Raw genomic sequence first — 17,043 nt, 5'->3', positions numbered from 1 at the left:
TTTCGGCATTGAATAAACGAGCAGTAAAAAGTCAAATTTGGTCAGCAAAAAATTCGAAATGATCAGTAAAAAAAATGGTCAGTAAAAAATTAAAAAAGGGCAGCAAAAAGTTTAAAAAGATCCAGTAAAAAATTAAAAAAGAGCAGTACTTTATTAAAAGCGGTGAGTAAAAAATAAAAAGTCGTCAGCAAAAAATTAAGCATGATCAGTAAAAAGTGAAAAGTGATCAGTGAAAAATAAAAGATGATCAGTAAAAAACAAAAAGTGGTAAGTAAAAAATAAAAAGTGGTCAGTAAAAAATTTAAAATGAACAGTAAAAATATTGAATTTGGTCAGCAACAAATTAAAAATGATCAGTAAAAATATTTAAAAAAGCAGCAAAAAATTAAAAATGAGCAGTAAGAAATAAAAAGTGGTCAGCAAAAAATTTAAAACGAGCAGTAGAAATATTCGAAATGATCAGTAAAAAGTTAAAAAGTGATCAGGAAAGAATTAAAAATGAGCAGTAAAAAATTAAAAAATGGTCAGTAAAAAACAAAAAGTGGTAAGTAAAAAATAAAAAGTGGTCAGCAAAAAATTAAAAGTTATCAGCCAAAAAAATTAAAAGTGATCAGTGAAAAATAAAATATGGTCAGTAAAAAAAGTCACTGATCACTTTTAATTTTTTGCTGATCACTTTCTATTTTTTACTGACCACTTTTTATTTTTTGCTGACCACTTTTGATTTTCTACTGATCAAATTTTATTTTTTACTGACCAATTTATATTTTCTACTGCTCGTTTTTAATTTTTTACTGACCAATTTGTATTTTTTAGAGCCCACTTTTAATTTTTTACTGACCACTTTTAATTTTTTACTGGCCTCTTTTAATTTTTTACTGACCACATTTAATTTTTTACTGTTCACTTTTAATTTTTTACTGACCAATTTTTATTTTGTTTTACTGACCACTTTTAATTTTTTACTGACCGATTTTTATTTTTTACTGCTCGTTTTTAATTTTTTACTGACCGATTTTTATTTTTTACTGACCACTTTTAATTTTTTACTGACCTTTTAATTTTTTGCTGATCAACTCGAATATTTTTGCTGTTCATTTTTAATTTTTTACTGACCATATTTTCTTTTTACTGATCATTTTTAATTTTTTGCAGATTAATTTTTAAGTTTTTACTGATCAACTCGAATTTAACTTTTTACTGACAAAATTGAAAATTTTTGCTGATTATTTCGAATTATTTGCTGATCAAATTTGATTTTCTGCTGACCACTTTTGACTTTTTACTGACCATTTGTTTTTTGCCTTTTATTTCTGTGGTGGTTCCTATAAAGTTCACAAATTTTTGTGATATCATGAAACAACTACATACACTCAGATGTGTACTGGTATCATATAATATTGTCGGCGTGAGACTTCTTTTAGCAGTAAGCTTTCCACTACTACTCATTATTAAATTTTGGCTCTAGGTGTCAAGATCCATTGAGAGAATATTATTTATTTAACACTTCTTATTTACGATTTGCGATATCAAAACTGTCTGAGTGCCTTTCTCACATCACGAGTTGATAACAGTTCAAATGTATTCAGTGTTTTGTAAAATTTCTTCGAGTCATTCTATGATACACAAAAACGAGTGTAAAGAATAAAAATATCATCATTTGAATTTGAGTAGAAGTCCAGAGTTTTCATTAAGATTGCGCGCAAAATGGTCGGTTGTGCAATAAATTGTTTAGTGCATGTAATATTCTCTAAATGGACCCTTATATCAGCTATTCTTGGATATTTTGCCTACAAATGGAGCATTGCAACGTTCGATACCTTCGAAAAGCGTGGTATTAAGTACATCCCACCAATACCACTCTTTGGGAACTTTAAACATATTATTTTGCAAACGAAAACTTTCGTGGATGGATTTCATGAACTCTACTGGTACTTTCCTAATGAAAAGTGAGTTTAAAAATTATCTAAAAATATATTAAAGTTTTTGCTGATGTATGATCTTGTTTAGATTTTGTGGTGTGTTTCAAATGCGAAGGCCGATTTTCTGGATCCGTGATCCAGAGTTGATCAGACAAATTGCTGTCAAAGATTTTGATCACTTTTCCGACCATCCAATAAATATTGATGAGAGTCATGAACCACTATTCGGACGAAATCTTTTAACTCTGAAAGGCCAAAGATGGAGGGATATGCGTTCCACCTTAAGTCCAGCTTTTACCGGTAGCAAGATGAGGACCATGTTTCAACTGGTTTCTGAATGCTGTTCTGACACCGTAAACTTTTTAGAAAAAGAAATTAAGGAAGGCAAACCCCTTTTAACAGACTTAAAGGATATGTTCTCACGATATACCAATGATGTTATCGCATCATGTGCTTTTGGGCTTAAAGTTGATTCTCTCAAAGACAAAAACAATGAATTCTACTTATACGGGAAAGAAGGATCCAATTTTGGTAAACTCCGCACCATTTACTTTTTCATGCTGATGTTATTTCCAAAATTATATAAGGTTTGAATTTATAGTAGACTCGATATCCTCTAAAAATTTCTGATATAATGTGGTTCCTAGGTTTTAGGAATTTCTCTATTCTCAGAGAAATTCTCAACATTCATCAGGAAACTTGTTTGGGATACCATTCGACATAGAGAACGTGAGAATATAGTCCGTCCGGATATGATTAATCTCCTAATTCAAGCTCGAAAAGGAAAACTTAAACATGACGATGAAGTTAATGAAAAGGAAGGATACGCTGTGGTCCAGGAAACTCACGTCGGAGAAGCTATTCACCAGAGTAGTAAGAATATTGTGTATTTATTTATTTACTGTAGAAAATTGCCAAGGGGTTAGTCAAGATCGAAAATTTGTGTCCATATTCCGTTTATTCCTTGTAATCCCAAATGTGATTCTAGTGCTTCCAAATGTGTGATTCTCTTAATAATTCAATTCGGTATTCTGTGATTCTTAATTATTCCATTCTGTGATTCTGTTTATTCCCGACATTCCCGATATCTTCGAATTTATCGAATTTTAGATGTTGCCAAATACGATCAAGGTACTTTTTGAACAATAGGAAGAGCTACAGGGGATCCCGGGATTATGCTTGCTTTCGTCACGGAGAAAAAAACGCGCGAAACGACTTTATACATTAAAGAATTTTCTCATACTTTTAAGAGACTTCTTTTGAATAAGTTACGGAAACACTGTAAAATATGCAAAATATTGTTGGAACCAATTTCTTGGCTTATTTTCAGCGTCCACGGTTCATAAAGTTATACATTTCAAATTTATCGCCTCAAAAAATTGCATACATTTAGGGATTAGATCAAAAATGATTTCACAAATAAGCTCCTTGTGATAGGCAAAGATGCATAGATGTGCTTGCATAATCCCGAATCTCGATATGCATAAATCCGAGACCCCTTATACAATGTTGCTATGGAACAGGTTTAAGAAATATCTAGTCAGAAAGCTTTCTACATCAGGCTTCAAAATAATCAAAATAGGGTTAAAATTCAATTTTTGAAAGAAAGTTTTCAAAGAAACTCTAAAAATAGCATTATTAGTCCATTTTTGATCAAAATTTTCCAGCTTCAAGAAAAAGCCTTAATTAAATTTTTGATTTTAAACATGCGAAAAATATTTCTTTTATCTGAAAATATGTTGATATCATTGAAAAAAAAACGATTTGAAAATTAATTTATTGTGAACTTTTAACAGAAAGCAAGAAAGTTAAAAAAGGGAAGGTGATCTCAATCCCTTTTCCTTGAAATAAAAAAAAGCTAGTACTTATTTTTGGAAATCAATTAAATCTGATTATGTGCTATCAAAACCACTTAAAATCATCAAAAAGATATGATTGCAATAAGATTGATTCTGATTTTCAAGCATATAAAGTTTAAAAGCTCTTTTGGTCTCGAAGAACATCGCTTTGGGATCCTCAAACTTAAAATGCAATTTCCTGGAACGGAAAGCTACTCACTCAGATCCATGAAAACGCTTTTGTACCCTTTGTCTAAATCCGACAAAATCGTATAAATCGGCACGGTGATTCCCTCGAAAAACAGATCGTAACTGGATTCCTTTGAAAAATTAAACATATCCATAGAAATCTGTAATGTACTAGGGTAAATGTCCTAATTCAAAACCATTTCCAGACGCTTTAACTCTGACAGAAGATTCAACACATTAAGTTGATATTTTTTCTGAAGAGAATTACATAAATTTGTTCCTTGACTCTTCTAGAATGTTACTGTTACTGTAAAATGCTTCTATTGGAAATAAATTAATCCAAATGGAGACAAGGGAAATTTTCTAATTGGAGACAAATAATGTAAGTGAAGCCACGGCGAAAGGCTTCCAAAACCTTGTTGAGTTGCTCTTGAGTGCAGAATTTATTCTTATTTTTGGTCTTTTCTCTTTTCCCATCTAAAACAATAAGAAAATCTCTCCAGAAAAAAATCATATTTCCGGGGTTTCCTATTGAAGCATTTGCAGATACTTCAGAAAAACTCTTTTTGTTCACAAAATAGGTAATTATTTCATTTGAAAACTTCACGTACCGTTAACAATAAAGATTAGCATTTAATTTAACCAAAATTAGCCAGAAATATGACATTAAATATTAAACAAAACGAATAAACAACAGTCACCTTATTGTGTTTTTCATTGGAAAACATGGTCGATCTATGAAAAATTCAATGGTGAAAAGGTACACTTTTAATTTTTCTGAGAAATTAACAAATTAAAACTTGTGAATATGAATGGATTTTTGCTTTATTTGGAGCAAAATTAACTAAATAATGAAACTGTGGTATAGAATATATATAAATATAGCAATTTAGTACTGTATTTATCATGAAAACAATGACGTTTCCATTTGGAGTAGCGAAAAATTTCCAATTGAAGCAGGTTTTGAATTAGCCTATAGCTTATCATTATCTGTCGCGAAATATTGATTAGGAATGTGTCTGTGATTCCATTTGATTCCAGTGATTCTTGAAGGAATATCATTTCAGATTCTATTAGAATCTTACGAGTGATTCCGTGGATCCTATAGATTCAAACGATAAAATGTGTCGGTATTTCAAATTTTAGTAACCCCTTGAAAATTGTCGTGTTGGTGTTTTCGGAGGGAAAGTCCGTCCGGATGCGGCAACACTATTTGAGGAGTTTTCAACCCAATATCAAAAACTACTTCTTCTCCAGAGCTTTCGACACGCACCGTGTCTTTCTCAGTGGTCGAGTGTTGTTAGAGGTCTGTGGGTTTCGTTGGATAGGGGTTGTTTTGCATTGGTGCATTCAATCATTTAATAATTGAAGAGGGTTTGATGCATCCTTTGATATTTTTTGTGAAAATCCTGGAAATTTCCCACCAATAATGCAAAACAGTCCTTATCCAATGAAACCCCCAGATCTCTGACAACACTCGACCACTGAGGAAGACACGGTGCGTGTCGAAAGCTCTGGAGAAGAAGTAGTTTTTGATATTGGATTGAAAACTCCCCAAATAGTGTTGCCGCATCCGGACGGACTTTCCCTCCGAAAACACCACTTCATTTATTAATTTATTCTTTAATTTTTAGAGTTATTACATTAATTTTCAATCACACTTTTCCAGAGCTCCAGGAAGATGATTTAACAGCCCAATGTTTGATCTTTTTCTTGGCTGGATTCGAAACCAGTAGTACGTGTATGTGCTTCACAGCTCATGAACTAGCTGTGAATCCAGAAGTTCAGAAGAAACTCCTTGTAGAAGTAGATGCCATGAAAGAAAAGCTCGGTGATAAACCTCTAACTTATGAATCGCTTCAACATATGCATTATCTGGATATGGTCATTTCGGGTTTGTATTTTATTAATATCAAAAAGCTGTAATTGCTATTATACAATATTTTTTGGTTTTAATACAGAGACCCTTCGAAAGTGGCCACCGACTGCTGGAACTGATCGTGAGTGTGTAAAACCTTACAGAATTGAGACAGACACTACTAGCTGTGACGTGAAAGTTGGAGAGCCTATTATAATACCTATCGTGAGCCTTCATCACGATCCACAGTATTTTCCCAATCCATCTCGATTTGATCCTGAGAGGTTTAGTGAGGAGAATAGGCACAACATCACTCCGTTCACATATCTTCCTTTCGGAGTTGGTCCAAGAAACTGCATTGGATCGAGATTTGCATTGATGGAGACCAAGGCTATCATTTACTACATCTTGACCAAGTTCACATTTGAAGTATCCGAGAAGACACAAATTCCCTTAAAACTTTCCAAATCTGGGTTCTTTATGAAACCCGAAAAAGGCTTCTGGGTAAATCTTAAGCCGCGAAGTGAATAAAATTTTAATAGAAAAACAATTTGACAGCAAAATTGTATTTGAGATTCATTTTCACCAAAAATTTATTATCCCTTTAATAAAAGGTTAAAGGAAAAACATTTATAATTCTTTTAATAATGATTAAAATTGGAAAATATTGTTTTTTTTCTTTCTTTTGGTTTGAAAGTATCGGTCTTATGGACCACTATGACATTCAAAAAGTTCTCCATTGGTTTGTATCAAGCCTGTGGTATATAGAGATGATAGTGTATATGTATGTGTTGTGATATGTGGGAGTATAGCTTCGTTCCGTGGTTGGATATACTACTATTCAGTTACAACTAAATTCACACAAGAGAATAAAAAAATCACAAAAATATGTATTAAACACTCATATTAGTAACAATAGCGTAGACTTATATTGCATACATGTATATCTCTTTTATAGAAGAAGTCGATAAGATAGTAAACAGTTAACTCATCTTCTGGTATAAAAGACCGGGTAGCATTAAAATACCATTAGTTCATTTCTGTTTTTGACCGTGAACTTCAACTTCAATTGTGCGTAAAATGATCGGTTGCGCAATAAGTTGTGTAGTCGGTTTGGTATTTTCCAAATGGACTCTTTTGGTGGCTGTTCTTGGATATATTTTCTACAAATGGAGCACAGCTACTTACGATACTTTCGAAAAGAGAGGCCTCAAATTCATTCCACCTGTTCCATTTCTTGGCAATTTTCATCATATAATTTTGCAAACTAAAAATTTCTCAGATGCGACCCGAGATCTCTACAATTACTATCCGAAAGAAAAGTGAGTTTAGTCTCCAAAAGACATGAAAGACATTTGTCTTTATAATTAAAATTTTGTTTAGGATTTATGGAATGTTTGAAATGAGGAGACCACTTTTCATGGTTAAGGATCCTGAATTGATCAAACAAATAGCAGTGAAAGATTTTGATCATTTTCTTGATCATCGCCTGAACTTGGACGAAACTCATGATCCATTATTCGGACGCAATCTTTTTTCATTAAAAGGTCAACGGTGGAGGGACATGAGATCAACCCTTAGTCCAGCTTTTACAGGAAGCAAGATGAGAACCATGTTCCAATTGGTTTCTGAATGTTCTTCCGCAACCGTGGACTTTTTGGAAAAGGAAGTAAAAGATGGCAAACCACTCTTAATGGAATTGAAGGATCTCTTTACACGATTCACCAATGATGTTATTGCAACGTGCGCTTTCGGGATCAAGGTGGACTCTTTCAACAACAAAGATAACGAGTTTTATCTTCATGGAAAGAAATCATCAGATTTTAGTGGAATCCGAAGCCTGTACTTCTTTATTATGCTCCAATTCCCAACAATTGCAAAGGTTTCATCCTCTCAGTGAATAACCTCACTTACGATTTTACATTTTGAAAATCGATATTCTTGCAGGCTTTAGGAGTCAAACTGTTTTCGGATAAATTTTGTGCGTTCTTCAGAAACCTCGTTTGGGACACAATTCGGCACAGAGAACGTGAGAACATCGTCCGGCCGGATATGATTAATCTCCTGATCCAAGCTCGAAAAGGAAAGCTAAAGCACGAGGAAGAGGAAACAGAAAATGCAGGATTTGCTACTGTTGAGGAAACTCATGTTGGAGAAGCTATTCACCAGAGCAGTATGTAACATCCTGATAATCTCTTTTTACACAGAACTAATATTTTTTTATTGACATTTTCAGAACTCGAAGAAGACGATTTAACGGCCCAGTGCCTTATCTTCTTCTTAGCTGGATTCGATACAGCTAGTACATGTATGTGTTTTACGGCTCATGAATTAGCAGCTAATCCAGACGTCCAGAAGAAACTCATTGCAGAAGTGGATGCTACAAAGGAAAAACTGGCTGGAAAACCTTTGGGTTACGAAGATCTACAGAATATGCCTTATCTTGATATGGTAATATCAGGTACGTGATCAACTACACAGTGTTTAAATTAATTCAAATATAAGCTAATATATTTTTAATAAATTCGTAAAATAGAGAGTCTCCGATATTGGCCACCCGCTATTGCGACTGATCGCAAATGCGTCAAGCCCTATACAATAAAAACGGATGAAGTAAACTGTGATGTGCAAGTCGGAGAAGCTATCCTGATTCCGATTGTGAGCCTACATCATGATCCAAAATACTTTACCAATCCATCACGATTTGATCCTGAAAGATTTAGTGAGGAAAACAAGCGCGATATTACTCCGTTCACATATCTTCCTTTCGGAGTTGGTCCAAGAAACTGCATAGGATCGAGATTTGCATTGATGGAGACCAAGGCCATCATTTACTACATCTTGACCAAGTTTACCTTTGAAGTATCCGAAAAAACGCAGGTTCCACTGAAACTCGCTAAGTCGGGATTTGCTTTGAAACCAGAAAAAGGCTTCTGGGTAGATCTTAAGCCAAGAAATAAGAATATTGTTTAAAAAACTATACTAAAATAAAAATTATTTGAACAAATTATACTATTTGGACTTTTTTTTAAATACGAATTTCGCAATGTAGCATATGCTGTAAATTATTCCTTAAGGGCAATTAAGAATTTATTTACCGGAAATTGTGATAACAGATGATTCTTCAAGAACATCAAGTTATTTAGCTCCAATACAAACGAATAAAAACAATGAAAAAAGTCATCTTTGGCCAAAATATGATAAATTGAAAATAAATTTACAGATTATTTAGAAGTAATCTTTTGGAACAAAGATTTAATGTGCCCTAACTAAATTAATCAACGCAACAAAAATAAGTATATGGGCCAATCCATCTCAAGACGACCGAAAAAATCGCAAATCGCGGGTTCATGGTCTCAGATGTTTCTGAATTTTACATATGTTAAAATAAACGATAAAATAATATACCCCTATTTTGTTTTCGCCCAAAAAAAATTCCTGGCCGGAGATACACGGCGCCAAAGATGGCGTCTCGTGCTTCATTCATCAAATGAGATTTTTGGCAAATTTTTCAAAATGCTCTATCTTGCGAACGGGTTGAGATTTCTTCTTATTCTTTTTTATTTGAAAGATAATTTTATTCTCTTTAAAACGATATCTTACTTTTCGTATTATCAGCTCAAGTTTTTTTGTAACGATTTTTTGATTTTTTTTTAAATTAAAAAATAATTTTTTTTTTTAAAAACCCCAATCTCAAAAATTTTCATTTTTTTACTGTTGATCAGTATAACATTGAGTACTACATTCCCTGAAAAGGCGAGCTTCCAATTTTGCGCTTATTTTTTAAAAAAAAAATATTCAAATTTTTACAACATTTTCAAAAAAGAAAAAATACCAGTTAAACTCAAAATTTTGAGTTCAACTTTTCAGAGAATACAGTACTCCACAATACTTATAAACAGTTAAAAATCAAAATTTTTCGATTTCCCGTTTTTGAAATTTTTTTTGATTTTCAAATAAAAATGCCTTTTTATTGGTTGGTGTTTCTGAAGCGATTATGACAAAATTTTAGTTTATATTATATCTGAGATCAAGATCTTTCTAACGATGGGTTCCATCCGTCTCTACCCCAACCCACTGTACCCCGACCCTTACTATACCCATATGGACCGGACTCTATGTCTTATGTTTATTAACCGATTTCAATGAACTTTTTTTTCTTTTGTTGGTCTTCCCCACTCAGACTATTTAAAATAGTAAATGACCAGTGATAAGCCCAGATAAGCTTATGGTAGCTGAGATTCTTTACAGGTGACCTCGGAATGCGTACAACTCGGGGTGCTTGCAACTCGGAATACGTGAAAATTCGATTGTGAGTTGAATTTTGGGGGTAAAGAATCGCGAGGAGTCAATTTTATCCATTTCGGTGTCCGAGAACCGTTTACTCGACGCGATTCTTTACCCCCAAAATTCAACTCACAATCGAATTTTCACGTATTCCGAGTTGCAAGCACCCCGAGTTGCACGCATTTCGAGGTCACCTGTAAAGAATCTCAGCTACCATAAGTTTATCTGGGCTTATCACTAGTTTTTTACTATGTTTTGAGGGAGTATAATCTAAACTCTAAACATACGATTTGTGAAAATACCTTTCAAAGTTTTCTCAGTGTATAAGGGAATCTGGAGCACTACCGAACAGGGTGTAGCATCGAATACTGCGATTTTTTAATTAGATATTAGACTTCAGAGGACGAGACCTGTATGAATTCATAGATACTGAAGGGATGATTGTCCAATGAAGCAATGTTCGTCATAGCCCAAGTGGTTTAGAAACAAAAATCACTGTTCAGTACTACTCCATATTTAGTGCTGCCCCAGTTTTCCCTATATTCTTAAAAATTATAGCTACGAGTTAAAAATAGTAGTTTGAATGTAATGCTCTGTCGTAATTATATAATAGCTATTAAAGGTATTTTTACTAATTAATGAGAGGTATATAAGAGACTACATAACTTTGTTTAAAATCAGTTTAACAATTGACAGTGAAGTTAGAAGTTTAAAAATGCTCGGATATAACATTAATAATGTAGTAGATATAATATTATCTATCTGGACAGTTTTTGCACTTCTTTTTGGATATATTATCTACAAATGGAGCACTGCAACTTACGACACTTTTGCAAAAAGAGGAGTCAAGTTCATACCGCCTGTACCACTTTTTGGAAACTTTTTCCACGTAATTTTTAAAACAAAAAACTTTTCAGATGTGGCTCGTGATCTTTATAACTACTATCCAAAAGAAAAGTCAGTCGATGATATTAGCTTGCATATGAAACGCATTTTCCTTTAGGCTGTCTACACACTATGAGCATTTTTTAAAAAAATTCTTTAAAAAATAACCCTAAAAAGGCTTTTAAAAAGAATCGGCTCTACACTAGTGAAAATTTTTGTAAAAAAATGGATTTTTTACAGAAATTTGCCTAGTATGTAAGCAATTTTGTAAAAAAAACCGACCCATTCTTATTTTTTAAAAATTTTTTTAAAGAATTTTTTTAAAAAATGCGCATATGTGTAGACAGCTTTAGTAACAAAATTTCTTTAGATTCTTTGGAATATTTGAGATGAGAAGTCCACTCTTCTTGATCAAAGATCCTGAATTAATCAAACAAATGGCAGTGAAAGATTTTGATCATTTTCTTAACCATCGAATTAATTTGGATGAAACTCATGATCCATTATTGGGAAGAAGCTTACTTTTTCTCAAAGGACAACGGTGGAAGGACATGAGATCGACACTTGGACCAGCATTTACCAGTAGCAAGATGAGAACCATGTTTCAGCTGATTTCTGAATGTTCCTCTGCAACTGTGGACTTTTTGGAAAAGGAAGTAAAAGATGGAAAACCACTTCTAACGGACATGAAAGACCTTTTTACAAGATTCACTACCAATGTTATTGCAACATGTGCTTTTGGGATCAAGGTGGATTCTCTCAATGAAAAAGATAATCAGCTTTACAAATTTGGAAGGAAAATAACCAATTTCAGTGGTATTCGTGGTCTCTATTATTTTGCATTGTTTCACTTTCCCATACTATATAAGGTAAAGCCTGTTGAGCTCTAAAACGTTTTTAAGTGTCTATTTTGTGTATATAAATATTTTGTGTAGATATTTGGAATCTCTCTATTTGAGAAAGAGTTCCATGACTTCTTCAGGAATCTTGTTTGGGATACAATTCATCATCGAGAACGTGAAAATATTTATCGTCCGGATATGATTAATCTTCTGATTGAAGCTCGAAAGGGGACACTTCAAAACGAAGAAGAGAGACAGGAAACTTTGAATGAAGGATTTGCCGTGGTGCAGGACACTAAAATCGGAGAAGTTATTCACGAAAGAAGTAAGAATAAATTAAATATCAAAGTTTGGCATTAATAATCTTCCAAATTGACTCTTAGATTTAGTTGAAGACGACCTAACTGCCCAGTGTTTGAATTTCTTCCTGGCTGGTTCCGATACGACTAGCTCCAGTTTGTGCTTTACAGCTCACGAATTAGCAGTTAATCCAGAAGTTCAGAAGAAACTTCTACTAGAAGTCGATGCTACTAGAGAAAGTCTTGGCGGAAAACCATTGACATATGAAGTTCTTCAAAATATGAAATATTTGGATATGGTAATGTCAGGTAAATGGCTTCAGTCCTCGTGAGTTTAAAAAAGACTATCATGTCTGCTTCCTTGAACTTAATAGAAAGTCTTCGTTATTGGCCAGCTGGTATTATAACCGATCGGAAATGTGTAAAACCTTACACAATAAGGACGGACGAGATAAGCTGTGATGTGAATGTCGGAGAAACTATCTTCATTCCCATTGTAAGCATTCATCATGATCCCCAGTACTTTCTCAATCCATCTCGATTTGATCCTGAGAGGTTTAGTGAGGAGAATAAGCACAAGATAAATCCGTTCACGTATATCCCTTTCGGAGTTGGTCCAAGAAACTGCATAGGATCAAGATTTGCGTTGATGGAGACCAAGGCCATTATTTACTACATCTTGACTAAGTTCACTTTTGAAGTATCCGAGAAGACACAAGTTCCACTGAAAGTGATTAAATCGGGATTCTTTTTGAAACCAGAGAAAGGATTCTGGCTTTATCTTAAAGCAAGGAATTAGGTACCTAGTCATTCTAGATGCCAAATACTATAAAATCATAATTATGTTGCATACATTGTGTTTGCAACAATAATGTTTGCATATATTACGACGTGTATGTAACTAATTGGAAAGGAATCTCCTATAGGTAGGGTAACGTGTGGTATTTCTGGACAAGGTGCTTTTCGGCACATAATATAGGTATTTTGGGACACATCAAAAATCCTATAAATATTTGTTTTCTAATTATTTTTAAGTTCTATATGAAATATTAAGCTCTTTACGTATCAGAAAAGCATAAAAGCATAAAAGTTCTGAAATTTTATTTATTTTAAAGCGTGAAATACGCGTGAATTGTGAGTGTCACATTTCACTTTTTAAAAAAACTTTCAGTGTGGTCAATTTTGCAGATGTCAGCACAAACAGTGCTTAGTTTTTTCGATTTAAGTCACTTTAAAAGTGAAATTCAAACAATTTTTTTATGAAAGAGTAAAGTTTAAAACTTCTACTTAAAGGTAAATAATCAGGCTCGGTGAAATTTATTTGCATAATAGCGACTTTTGTCTGTCCCGAAATACGCAACTGTCCCGAAATATACCACTCTTACTTTTTTACATTTTTTGCTATTTTGTATAAAAAATTATGCATTTTTCAAAATTTTTCGATAAGAATCTCAGTCTGGATAGCATAAGGAACATAAATATTTGTATCAACAAAGAAAAAAAATATTTGAGAAGTCGTTAAGCTGTTTGAAACTTGAAAGTCCTAAAAAATGTCCCGAAATACCACTCGTTACCCTATACATTTTTTTTATGTGCATAAAAAGCTATTGCGCACAGTTTTTTTCGGCTTCGAAAATATGCAGAATATCGGGTCTTCTTGTCCTTACCAAGGATTAAAAAAGTTTTTTTTTTTCATTTTAAAAATATCTTAAAATGGTTTGAGAGAAGGGAATTAAGAGTGGTCACAAACAAATGAAAAGCAAAAACTGTAACTGGTCAGAAAAAAAAATAAAGTTAATTAAATACATTTTGATGAAATAATTTAAAAAATATAAATCATTACAAAATGGAGTTTTTCATATAATTTTCATTTCAAAATTATTGCAGATCAAATACTCGTTCCTATAAACTTAGAAACTTGTACGTCAGTCGTCAAAACACTACTTGAACAAACTTATTTTGACGTTTATTCGGTTTCAACGGTTCTTGCACACCTCTGTACTTGTATGTGTCTTCTTATACATTTGTATCTTTCCTATAGACTTGTATGTAAGAGGAAAAATAAATTATCATTAAATACTCGTATAATGACCAGAGCACAATAACTTTTGTTTTGTAAACATGTATTAAAATTTTTATGAGAGTGAGAGAGATGACTAGATCTCCTAGATCTAGATCTCACTCACTCTCATTGAAATGTCAAAAACATGTTTACTAAACAAAAGTTGTTGTGCGTTATGACCAGCGCACAATAACTTTTGTTTGTAAACATGTTTTCAAAATTTACCATGAGAATGAGCGAGATGACTAGATCTAGATCTCATTCACTCTCATTGAAGTGTCAAAAACATGTTTACTAAACAAATGTTATTGTGCGCTGGGCATTAGGCGTAAACTCTTTGTTTTGTTTTCAAGTTGCAAAACCTGTTATTTAGAATTCACTGATTTGAGGTTCTCAAAAAAAAACCCCAAGTCAATATCTTTAGCCGTTTGGGATTTAATTTTAATGAATACGTGGATAGGCACACGTCAATAAAGCTTTATAGCAAAATCTGGGTGGTTCGTGACTAATTTCTTAGTACAGTTCATGGAATTGAATGAAAATCTGCTTATTCATCATAATACAAAATGTTTGCTTGACCAAACATTGTCGCTAAAGTCATAATTTTTTGATGTTTAACTCATTTGCCCATTTACTATGTATTTTTGGCTGTGTATTCTCAGTATATACCTAATTGTTGATGAAATGGTCTGTGTGAATTTTTATCTGTTGAACATTTTATCGGCAAACCAAGTGTATATAAACCTGTGTAGAATTTCCATCGCGATCAGTTGATTTCAGTAAAAGTTAAGTGAAAATGATTTATTTTATAATAAGTTCTTTAGTCGCATTGATATTCTCCAAGTGGAGCGTTTTAATAGCTGTTCTTGGGTATTTTGTCTACAAATGGAGCACTGCAACTTACGATACTTTCAAAAGGAGGAACCTCAAGTTCATTCCGCCAGTACCACTCTTAGGGAACTTTAGGCATATGGTTCTACAAACGAAATCTTTTTCAGATGCTATTTCTGAGATGTATAATTATTTTCCTACCGAAAAGTAAGAAAAAAAACATCCCATTGAAACTTGTTCAGATATATATCTAATAATGACGTTTCTAATGTTTAGGTTTTATGGTATCTTTGAGTTTCGAAGACCGCTTTTCTTAGTTCGAGATCCTGAATTAATCAAACAAATAGCAGTGAAAGATTTTGATCATTTTCTTGATCATCGCCTGAACTTGGACGAAACTCATGATCCATTATTCGGACGGAACTTACTGTCACTCAAGGGGCAACGGTGGAAAGACATGAGATCAACTCTTAGTCCGGCTTTTACAGGAAGCAAGATGAGAACTATGTTTCAACTGGTTTCTGAATGTTCTTCCGCAACCGTGGACTTTTTGGAAAAGGATGTCAAAAATGGCAAACCAATCTTAATGGAAATGAAGGATCTCTTTACAAGATTCACCAATGATGTTATTGCAACGTGTGCTTTTGGGATTAAGGTTGATTCTTTTCATGAGAAAAATAATCAGTTTTACGAATTTGGAAAGAAAGCATCAGATTTTAGTGGAATCCGTAGTTTATATTTCTTCATGTTGCTTCAGTTTCCCACAATATCCAAGGTGAGAATCTTGTTGAACTTGTAATCTCTCAGGATGTGTTATACTATTTCTTCTGTATATTTATTTACAGGCTTTAGGAATTTCTTTGTTTACTAAAGAATTTAGTTCATTCTTCAGAAATCTTGTTTGGGATACAATTCATCACCGAGAACGTGAAAACATTTATCGTCCCGATATGATTAATCTTTTAATTCAAGCTCGAAAGGGTAAACTTCATCATGAAGAAGAAGGACAAGAGAGTTTAAGTGAAGGATTTGCCGTTGTTCAGGAAACCAAAATCGGAGAAGCTATTCATCAAAGCAGTAAGAATGAATATAGTTTTAAATCTTTGTAAATTTATTTTCTTAAATAATCCATTACACTCCTAGAATTCGTAGACGATGATTTAACTGCCCAGTGTTTGATTTTCTTCCTGGCTGGTTTCGATACTAGTAGTACTTGCATGTGCTTTACAGCACATGAATTAGCAGTTAATCCAGAAGTCCAGAAGAAACTTCTACTAGAAGTCGATGCTACTAGAGAAAGTCTTGGCGGAAAACCATTGACATACGAAGCTCTTCAGAAAATGACATATCTGGATATGGTTATTTCAGGTAAATGGCCTTAGTCATCCTTAGTTTGCAAAATATTTCTATCTAATCTCGTGTCCATTTATTTCTTGATTTTTGTAGAAAGTCTTCGTTATTGGCCGCCTGGTGTTGCAACGGATCGGAAATGTGTGAAACCTTACAGAATTAAGACAGACGAGATAAGCTGTGACGTGAAAGTCGGGGAAGCTATCTTGATTCCGATTGTAAGCCTACATCATGATCCGAAATACTTTCCCAATCCATCTCGATTTGATCCTGAGAGGTTTAGTGAGGAGAATAAGCACAAGATAAATCCGTTCGCATATCTTCCTTTCGGAGTTGGTCCAAGAAACTGCATAGGATCGAGATTTGCGTTGATGGAGACCAAAGCCATCATTTACTACATCTTGACCAAGTTCACCTTTGAAGTATCTGAGAAGACGCAAGTTCCGCTGAAATTGGCCAAAGCAGGATTTGCCTTAAAACCAGAAAAGGGTTTTTGGGTTGATCTCAAACCCAGAAACTTGTAATCTATTTTTACATAAGCGAATTCGCAAAGTATAAAGACATCAATGTATGCAGTATTAGTTTGCAATAAAACTTGTATAATACGAACAATGTTAATTTGTTTTTGGCTTTGTGACAATTTTACGCCATTTGAAAAGATTTCAATCATTGATTTTTTG

At 33.4% G+C, this 17,043-nt stretch overlaps 2 protein-coding genes across 2 annotated transcripts; both read left to right on the top strand.

Annotated features, from left to right (window-relative positions):
- The first annotated feature begins 1,469 nt into the window (after window positions 1-1,469).
- On the top strand, window positions 1,470-8,817 carry LOC129799507 (uncharacterized). The gene is made up of 10 exons (XM_055843458.1): window positions 1,470-1,949; window positions 2,011-2,509; window positions 2,570-2,795; window positions 5,619-5,843; window positions 5,911-6,330; window positions 6,862-7,129; window positions 7,191-7,689; window positions 7,755-7,980; window positions 8,044-8,268; window positions 8,344-8,817. The coding sequence occupies exons 1-10, from the start codon at window positions 1,708-1,710 to the stop codon at window positions 8,778-8,780; spliced, it is 3,267 nt and encodes a 1,088-aa protein (XP_055699433.1). The 5' UTR covers window positions 1,470-1,707; the 3' UTR covers window positions 8,781-8,817.
- Window positions 8,818-10,809: 1,992 nt separating this feature from the next.
- LOC129799506 (uncharacterized) lies at window positions 10,810-16,955 on the top strand. Its single transcript, XM_055843456.1, has 11 exons — window positions 10,810-11,051; window positions 11,350-11,848; window positions 11,915-12,146; window positions 12,205-12,429; window positions 12,495-12,907; window positions 13,034-13,046; window positions 15,007-15,220; window positions 15,290-15,788; window positions 15,859-16,090; window positions 16,157-16,381; window positions 16,460-16,955. The coding sequence occupies exons 1-11, from the start codon at window positions 10,810-10,812 to the stop codon at window positions 16,885-16,887; spliced, it is 3,222 nt and encodes a 1,073-aa protein (XP_055699431.1). The 3' UTR covers window positions 16,888-16,955.
- Window positions 16,956-17,043: the final 88 nt, after the last annotated feature.

This window comes from Phlebotomus papatasi, chromosome 1 (genome assembly GCF_024763615.1).
Source record: "Phlebotomus papatasi isolate M1 chromosome 1, Ppap_2.1, whole genome shotgun sequence".
Taxonomy (NCBI): domain Eukaryota; kingdom Metazoa; phylum Arthropoda; class Insecta; order Diptera; family Psychodidae; genus Phlebotomus; species Phlebotomus papatasi.
This window is presented reverse-complemented; position numbering and strand designations above follow the sequence as displayed.

What these genes read in the sequence shown, in the direction of transcription:
- LOC129799506 (XM_055843456.1), top strand. Translation starts at nt 10,810, where the DNA reads ATGCTCGGATATAACATTAATAATGTAGTAGATATAATATTATCTATC. An exon ending in AGAAGCTATTCATCAAAGCA is followed by an intron (nt 16,091 to 16,156) that starts GTAAGAATGAAT and finishes TTACACTCCTAG; the next exon opens with AATTCGTAGACGATGATTTA. An exon ending in TCTGGATATGGTTATTTCAG is followed by an intron (nt 16,382 to 16,459) that starts GTAAATGGCCTT and finishes TGATTTTTGTAG; the next exon opens with AAAGTCTTCGTTATTGGCCG.
- LOC129799507 (XM_055843458.1), top strand. Translation starts at nt 1,708, where the DNA reads ATGGTCGGTTGTGCAATAAATTGTTTAGTGCATGTAATATTCTCTAAA. An exon ending in AATTACTATCCGAAAGAAAA is followed by an intron (nt 7,130 to 7,190) that starts GTGAGTTTAGTC and finishes AATTTTGTTTAG; the next exon opens with GATTTATGGAATGTTTGAAA. An exon ending in AATTCCCAACAATTGCAAAG is followed by an intron (nt 7,690 to 7,754) that starts GTTTCATCCTCT and finishes ATATTCTTGCAG; the next exon opens with GCTTTAGGAGTCAAACTGTT.